Here is an 8,813-nt window from a genome sequence, read left to right as displayed (position 1 = left end):
CGCTCCTCGTGTCCCGGCGATGTCTTTGTGCTCGTCTCCTAGTTTCAGCCTGGGGGGGGCGTTGCCGTGAGCGGTGAGCCTCGGCATGCGGCGGGAGGAAGAGGGGGAGGGATCAGTCACGACGCGGGGGCTGAAACCGACGGTCGGCTGGAGCGACGAAACCGTCTGTAGTCCTGAAGCTCCGCCCTGCTCCTAGAGCTCCGCCTCCTGTGGGTCAGCTGATTGGTTCCGTCTGGATCAGCTGTTAACAAATGAGCATTGGCTCCGCCCACGCTCAGGGAAACCAATATCGCTAAGCTAAACATGCTAACGGGTGGAGGAGGCGGAGCCATGGGTTGATGCTCCTCCTTCCTGTTCCTGTTGCCATGGCGACCCTCCATGCGACACGTCTGTGTGAGCTTGTCGTGTGTGTGTGTGTGTGTGTGTGTGTGTCCTCTCTAACCTGTGCTGGTGCCCCCCCCTGCAGAGAAGAGCGATGATGAGGAGCTGGACATCAAGCCGGAGAAGGGCCTGGGGGGGCCGGGGAAGGGGGACGATGGGAAGGACCCCCGGCGGCCGAAGCGCCCCCGCACCATCCTGACCACCCAGCAGAGGCGGGCCTTCAAGGCGTCCTTCGAGGTGTCCTCCAAGCCCTGCAGGAAGGTAGGACCCCCCCCTGAAAGTTTCAGATCCTGTCCTCTCTGTAGAGAGTTAGCCTGATGCTAACGCGTTAGCATTGCTTCTTCAGCTGGTGTTGAACCATCACCCCCCCCTTCACTCCCTTTCGTCATCCAGCATCTCCACCTCAACCACGACCCCCCCCCAATTGATTCACTCATGAAGTTCTCAAATTAGAAAAGCCCCCGGCCTCAGGGCGGGGCTTTGAAGTGGTGAGTGTCTGTATCTGGTCTGTGTTAGCGGGGGGGGGGGGGCGCAGGCTGCTGCTGCATGGAGATCCAACCAGCCCCCAAACACCCCCCAGACCAAACACCCCCAAACCAAACCGGTCCTGCTCCCGCCCCCTGAACCCTCCCCGTGTCGTTCTCCTGGTCTGACTCCTGTCCTGTTCTCCCCCAGGTCAGAGAGACTCTGGCTGCTGAGACGGGTCTGAGCGTCAGGGTGGTGCAGGTGTGGTTCCAGAACCAGAGAGCAAAGGTGAGTCCCGTCCAGCAGTCTGGTTCCCCCTGGTTCCATCTGGTTCCTCCTGGTTCCATCTGGTTCCTCCTGGTTCCTCCTGGTTCCTCCTGGTTCCATCTGGTTCCTCCTGGTTCCTCCTGGTTCCTCCTGGTTCCATCTGGTTCCTCCTGGTTCCTCCTGGTTCCTCCTGGTTCCATCTGGTTCCTCCTGGTTCCTCCTGGTTCCATCTGGTTCCTCCTGGTTCCTCCTGGTTCCTCCTGGTTCCAGCAGCAGTGACTCCTCTGCTGCTGGACTCCGTCTGCCTCCCTCCTCCAGAGGAGTTCCATCAGCTGCTCTGATCTTATCGCTCCAAACCTTTGATTCTGACAGTGAAGCCCCCCCCTGATCCAGATCTGGTGCGGTTCACTCCGGGGTGAAGCTCCAGGAACATCCGCTCTACATCACAGCGCCGCCCTGACTCTGACTCCCTGTTCCTCTGGTTCTGACTCCCTGTTCCTCTAGTTCTGACTCTGACTCCCTGTTCCTCTGGTTCTGACTCCCTGTTCCTCTGGTTCTGACTCTGACTCCCTGTTCCTCTGGTTCTGACTCCCTGTTCTTCTGGTTCTGACTCCCTGTTCCTCTGGTTCTGACTCCCTGTTCCTCTGGTTCTGACTCCCTGTTCCTCTGGTTCTGACTCCCTGTTCCTCTGGTTCTGACTCCCTGTTCCTCTGGTTCTGACTCCCTGTTCCTCTGGTTCTGACTCCCTGTTCCTCTGGTTCTGACTCCCTGTTCCTCTGGTTCTGACTCCCTGTTCCTCTGGTTCTGACTCCCTGTTCCTCTGGTTCTGACTCCCTGTTCCTCTGGTTCTGACTCTGACTCGTTGGGTTTCAGATGAAGAAGCTGGCCAGACGACAGCAGCAGCAGCAGGAACAGCAGAACTCCCAGAGACTCGGCCAAGGTAAGATCTGGAAGCTCCGCCCCCCCACCATAGGTGACCTTTGGTCTCTATAGCTCCGCCCCCCCACCATAGGTGACCTTTGGTCTCTATAGCTCCGCCCCCCCACCACAGGTGACCTTTGGTCTTCAAACCCGGCATTAGAACCGGGCTGAACTCCTGGTTCTGATGCCGGGTTTAAACGAGTCATCGGTGATGAAGAAACGTTCAACGAGGAAGAAGAGGAGACGTGTGGAGGAGCCACTGTGGGGGGGCCGGGGGGCGTCGAGGGGGGGGGGGGCTGCAGTGATGAAGACACAGAGTTTTGTGACCGTCTATCAGATCAGAGCAGCAGCGAGTGGGGAGGGAAGGACGACTGTTGGTTTCCATGGAAACAGAGCTTCTGCTCCTCTCTCCAGCATCGAGTCTTTATTCACTTCTGTCAGGGGGGAGCGACTGGGGGGGGAGAAAAAACACCTTTATGTTTAATCGACCTGGATTTAAAGGACAGGAGTCGTGTGATTGGTCGATCTGTAGTGGAGCGTAGAGGGGAGGAGTCTGAGTGTGTGTGTGTGTGTGTGTGTGTGTCCTGTCTCTAATCTCCTGGTCGTTCTTGTCTCCGCCTCCAGAGGTGATGTCCAATCGGATGGAGGGGATGATGAGCTCCTTCACGCCGCTGGCTCCGCCCCAGCAGCAGCTGGTCGCCATGGATCAGAACGGCTACAGCACCGACCCGTTCCAGCAGGGGCTCACCCCCCCACAGATGCCCGGGGACCACATGAACCCATATGGTGAGCACTCCCACCACCCCCACCACCCCCACCACCCCACCCCATCGATAGTAGAACTTTAAGCCCCGCCTCCTGCTGCGTCAGCGAGTCCCGGAGCAGAACCAACGATTGTGATTGGATAGAGAGAGAAAAAGGCAAACGAGGCGGGCGGGTAGGCTAGTCCACAGGAAGGAACCCCCCCCATCCACACACACACACACACACACACACACACACACACACACACACACACACACACACACACACACACACACACACACACACACGGCCCCACAGGGACCGTTTCCTGAAGTTCATAACTTCCTTATAATTTGCCTCCGTTTAGTTGCGCTCGGCGGGCGGAGCCAAATCCCCCGTCTCATCACTCCTCTGGTTCGGGGGGGGGAGAGCAATATTGGCGAGGCATTAAAGATGAGTGTGGATGTCTGTCCCCGTCCTGAGCAGCGATCATTAAGCCCCCCAGTAATAAAGTTAACTATTCCCTCCAGAGGAATAACGGCCGGCGCTTTATGAAAGGCCCCGCCCGCCGCTATTAACCACATCTTTTAGGCCGACGCCCCTTGTTTACATGCTCCCTCGCAGACGCCGATTGCCCCAGCGAGGGCAGCAAAAAGTCAGCCTTGATGATCCCGAGCCCCCCCCCCTCCCTTGATGACACACAACAGCAATTTGTGGCAGCGACTGTCGGTCTGATGATTTCCCAGCGCTGCCGTTTGTGAGTGACGGCGGCGCCGCCGCGCCCTGACAGCTCGCCTCTCCCCCCCCAGGTAACGACTCGGCGTTCCACGACATCGACAGCGACACGTCTCTAACCAGCCTCAGCGACTGCTTCATGGCGTCGTCGGAGGTGGGCTCCCTGCAGGCCCGCGTGGGAAACCCCATCGACCGCCTCTACTCCATGCAGAACTCTTACTTCGCCTCGTGAGGGACCCCCCCACACGCCCAGGGGCCACCGGGGGGTGAGGGGGGGAGCCTGGCACGGGACGCCGAGGAGACGGCGCGCCAACGCTCCGACACCATGAAACCACTCGATGTAGGATGGGGGGGGGTCCTGGGAGCAGACTCCATATTTTAGATAATTGGGTAGGACGGTGGCGCCGCCGCCACACGCAGACCAAATAACAGCGATTTGTAACATGCATGACGGATTGTACACTAGAACCTTTTGTACGCGGGTTCACACGCGTGTTCCTCTTTACATGGACTTTACATGTTCACCGTTAGCGTTTTGCTCACTTTGGATTAGGTTAGATATTGTGTTCATAGTGAATAGGAGTGGCTGTACAGTTGTGTGTGTGAGGACGGGTCGGTAGGATCAGTGTAAATACCCCCCCCCCCAGGAAAATTGGATGTGCATGTTCAAAATGGAAAGCATTCTATTTATTTAACTATAACAGGCTCTTGAAGGTGCATATTAAAACTGAAAAGCTTTATTTAAAAAGGAGAGCGTTTTTGTTTGTTTCGAGCGATTAGTGAGTTCCTCTGTCCGCCTTTAATATGAAGATTAACCCTTTATTGTTTCTTCCTCCAGCCAGCTGTAAATGAGCGATGTTGCTATTTATTTCTACGGAGCATAAAAACCTTTTGTTGTCATTCTGTGCATCTCAAAAAACGTTCAAGTTGCTAATTGACCAAAGTTGACTGGTTTTGATGAATAAACATGTCTTTCTCCTGATAACATTAAATAAATGCCATTCAGTGATCGTCTACGTTCTCATGGCTTCACTGGGAAAAACACAAGGACTTATGGGTAAATTATAGGATCTAGAAGGTTAACGGAAGACCTCAGCCTCGGAATTCTGATCCGAAGTTACATCCTGTCTGTGACTGGAGGAGTTTGACTGAGTTTGACACTGATGCTAGCATCAGCTAGCATCAGCTAGCATCAGTGTTCTAGTTAGATGCTATTGGCATCAAACACCTGTTCTAGTTTGATGTTATTAAACTAGAACAGGTGTTCTATTTTAATAGTTTGATGCTAATAGTTTGATTCTACTAGCATCAAACTATTAATTTTTTTTTAAATAAAATTTTGATGAAATTAAAAAATTATATTAGCATTAGCTAATAGAACAGGTATTATAGTTTAATATTTTGATGCTAATAGTTTGATGCTACTACCATCAAAGTATTAATTTTAATTTAATTTTCTTAATTTTTTTTAGTAAATCTAAATTAAATTTAAATTTTATTTTCTTTCTATTAGCATCAGCTAATAGAACAGGTATTCTAGTTTAATAGTTTGATGCTAATAGTTTGATGTTAATTGCATCAAACTACATCGGGGTGGGTCAGGCTAGCTAGCTCCTGCCGCTAACTAAAGCTCGACCTCTAAAAATAAATCTGTTTCGTGACAAACTGTTCCTGGACGCTTTCCAGCAGCACGTTAGCGGCACTAAACACAATGGGCTCCAGGCTCCGCCCCCTGCACGCCTAACTAATTACCTAAATTGGCCTAACTAATTACCTAAATTGACACAAATCTAGAAGGACAGTTAGAGACGCTCCTGGCGCCGCTCCAGGGCCACACCCACCCCAACCGTTTGACACGCCGCCGCCAGCTAACAATCAAACGGGCGGGTGGGCGCGCACGAGACCTCCACATTCTGTTCAGGAGGGTTGGGGGGCGGGGGGGCAGTGGGCGGAGCTCAGGTGCAGTTGGAGCAGCGCTCGGGTGAAATACCGACACAGCCAGAACCCCACCCACCCCCCGAGGGCCCGACGGCGGCGCCTCTGAAGACCCACCTGGGTGCTCCTTCATCTCTGACAGCTCCTCAACGCGGCCCCCCCACCTTCACACGGTCACATGACCCACAGGTAAACAGCCACGCTATCTGCACCGCTATCAGCCGCGTCTTCCTGCCTGTCAGGCTGTCAGAAACTTGGCCGCCGTTCAGGGCGGGGCTCGTGACGCCCTCCAATCACTGATCTGCTATCAGCGCCTCAATCTGACAACCAGGTGTCGCCCGGCGGGCGCGCGAACGTCCGTTACCCGGTCGTCACACCGGTAAGGGGAGCATCGCCACATCCTGCGTCCTGATTGGACGACGGCCTCCAGCTGAACCCGCCTCAAACGCATTTTGTGATTTTTGTACATGAAAATGAGTCGAACAGGAAAAACGGCGGCGTTGGCGTGGAACGAGCAGGACGAGGACAATGTGTGTGTGTGTGTGTGTGTGTGTGTGTGTGTGTGTGTGTGTGTGTGTGTGTGTGTGTGTGTGTGTGTGTGTGTGTGTGTGTGTGTGTGTGTGACAGAACAAACACACCCCACAAAGGCCCCACTTACAGTAAACACGGATGGGGTTGCTACGCACACACGCTGTTTGCTCAGCGTGGACATCACAATGAGTCCAGGTGAGCCCACACGGAGGTGTTTGGGCGTGGCCCCGGGACACAAGGGCCCGACCGAAGGTGACACCCGGCAACACGCGAGGGCGCAGACAAAACCACGCAGGAAGTCGACCACAATCACACCTGTGAGGCTCCGGCGTTCAGTCGGTCTGCAGGCGAGACGAAAACGAGCCGTCAGGACCGGGTCTGGTCCTGGTTCTGGTTCTGGTTCTGGTCTCACAGGTGCGTTAGATTCCTCACCTGACAGCCAGCTGGGCTCAGGGGGGTGGAGACCAGGTGATCAGGTGGGTCTGTGTTAGCTTCTAAGCTAACAGCGTTAGCGCACCACCAGTGAGGAGGAGATGATGTCAGCACGCCATGCCCGAGAAGCTCCGCCCATTCCATCAGGAGGATCAGAGCGACCTGTGACCCCGACAGGATGATTCCTTATCAATCGGTTCTGATTCCGTCTGTTTGTAGAAACAATTTAACGATTCTTTTTCTGGTGGGTGGAGCTAAAGAGGAGTGGGTGGAGCCGAGTCGACTTGAGATCATGTGCTGGTGGTGTTTTCTGTAGCTCCGCCCTGAGGGAGGGGCCTGCTGGTGAAGTTGGGTCGTCAGGGTGATTGAACTCACCTGGTCTGGTGTTGAGGTCCTTCCAGCTTCGTCATTTATGTCACCCTGAATATGAGGTTATAACCTGCTGCAGGGGGGTGACATTGAGACATTAAGACTTTATGTCTGCTAGCTAGCTGATGCTAGCAGCTAAACGGACACGCCCATTCGTGTTAACGCACGGTTTGACGTTAACCTGATCCGGTCATCAGGAAGTGTGGATCTAATCCTGCCGCCGCCGCCGCCCAGCAGCCCCTTTGATGAGCCCCCACCCCCCCATCCAGATTCCAACGAGACTCATGCCTCAAAAAATGGCTGCCCCCCCCCCCCACTCCAGGCTCCGGTGGACGTTATCAAAGGTGCAGGAATAAATCAGGGCGCCGCCCTCCTCTCTGCTGGCGCACATCCAGCCCAGCGTCTGTAGGCGTGACGCCTGCTAAACGCTAACGCTAGCTCCAGATGTCCTCCAGCGCCACTAATGCTAACAGATGAAGTCCACGCCGCTAACGCTAGCTCCAGATGTTCCTCCAGAACATCCCAGAATCCACTGGGTTGTGTTTGGGTCGGGGTCCAGACGGACGTCATGAGGTAAGAGCTGATGGTTCTGTTTCTACGAGATGTGGTTTGATCTGGCGCTCGCCCCCTGCTGGTCACTAGAGGTACTGCAGGTCGGAGGCACTTCCTCCATATTTGGACGTCGTGCGTTAACTGCAGGACTATGACATGTCCTACAACATGTTAATTCTTTGACACACAGCCGACCAATACCGACGCTCCTCCACAGGCGGGGTCAAAAGTGGGCGTGGTCAAAAATGACTCCGTTTTAGCAATAAACTGGTTATTCTTCAAAATCTGTAAAACAAAGGGGTTGTAATGTTTTCATATCTTCATAAAACGTGTTTGTGACGTGACAATATTTGTATTTTTATTTATTTTTTATTTATTTATTTTTTATTTATTTAATTAAGTTTTTGTATCGATCCCCCCCCCCCCCACGCAGTAAACTAAAGACCTTTCTTTCATTTTGGCCAAACCAATGATGAAATATTCCTTCAAGCGTTTCTTCCTCACTGTTTCCTTCTCTTCCTACCGTGATGCTAAGCTAAGCTAAGCTAAGCTAAGCTAAGCTAACAGCTTCATGAGAACGAGTCGGTTTAACTGCAGGTTTCCGTTACTGCGAGTCAACGGCGTATGAAGACAATCGTTAGCCTATCACGCCCCCTCCCTTCCCTGGCGTGTTCTCCCAGGGGATTCTGGGACGTGAACCCATCTCAGACGGCGAGGGGCTGACGTGAGACGGGCCTCGGTAGGAAAACAGCGGCGCTGAAACCCGAGTTGGAGACACACAAACGGAGTTGAGAGCCGAGCTGTTCACACATTTACCCGCCCCCTGTGGCCCCGCCCAGGAAGTGACCCCAGAGACAATGTTTTCGTTAGATAACCCAATCCTGACGCTCCGCCGGGGCACAAGGGGGCTTTTGTGACCCGCTCTCCCTTTTTAACCCGGCCTGTGAGCAGAATGGGGGGGTTTGATTTGTACTCTGGTGACCCGGGTCGTGTACCCCCCCAGGTCGTGTACCCCCCCGGGTCGTGTACCCCCCCGGGTTGGGGACCCGTTGGCGTTCTGATGTTCCAGCGCCGGCGTTCCGACTCAGACGGTTGTGGGTTCGGGACCGTCTAGATTTCTCCTCCTGATTCCAGAGTTCACAGGAGTTCACAGCCAGTCCCCGGTGGGGGGGCGGTGGGGGGGCCCGGGGTGTTTTCGTTGGACGGTTTCCACGGCGTGTGGTTAATTGTTCAGGGAGGTTCCATCCAGCGGCTCACACGTTTGCTCCGGCCCCCGAGGGCCGGCCTGTAATCAGATGACGGACGGTGGTGCGGTTTTGACCGAGGGGGGGGTCGCGGCCCGACATCCTACATGTCTTCACAGCGGTGGGTGTCTTTGTTGTGTCAGTCAGCAGCTCAGAACGCCGCCGCCGCAGTGGGGGGGGGCACGTTTGGCGTCCGATGGAGATGTAGGAACGGATTCTGGATCCAACCGGAACGGA

General features: G+C 54.4%; 1 protein-coding gene across 4 annotated transcripts in view; it reads left to right on the top strand.

The window, feature by feature from the left end:
- Positions 1 to 4,521, top strand: part of lmx1bb (LIM homeobox transcription factor 1, beta b) — a 46,913-nt gene extending 42,392 nt beyond the window's left edge. For all 4 annotated transcript variants that reach the window (XM_068309868.1, XM_068309867.1, XM_068309869.1 and 1 more), the window contains 5 exons: positions 467 to 642; positions 1,057 to 1,134; positions 1,987 to 2,053; positions 2,659 to 2,820; positions 3,588 to 4,521. In XM_068309868.1, coding sequence (XP_068165969.1) covers positions 467 to 642; positions 1,057 to 1,134; positions 1,987 to 2,053; positions 2,659 to 2,820; positions 3,588 to 3,745 — 641 coding nt within the window. In that variant the 3' untranslated portion in view covers positions 3,746 to 4,521. The remainder of the gene's footprint in view (positions 1 to 466; positions 643 to 1,056; positions 1,135 to 1,986; positions 2,054 to 2,658; positions 2,821 to 3,587) is intronic.
- Positions 4,522 to 8,813: the final 4,292 nt, after the last annotated feature.

Source organism: Antennarius striatus, chromosome 3, assembly GCF_040054535.1.
Source record: "Antennarius striatus isolate MH-2024 chromosome 3, ASM4005453v1, whole genome shotgun sequence".
NCBI classification, from domain to species: domain Eukaryota; kingdom Metazoa; phylum Chordata; class Actinopteri; order Lophiiformes; family Antennariidae; genus Antennarius; species Antennarius striatus.
Note: the sequence above shows the minus strand (reverse complement) of the source record. Positions and strands in the feature narration are given on the sequence as shown.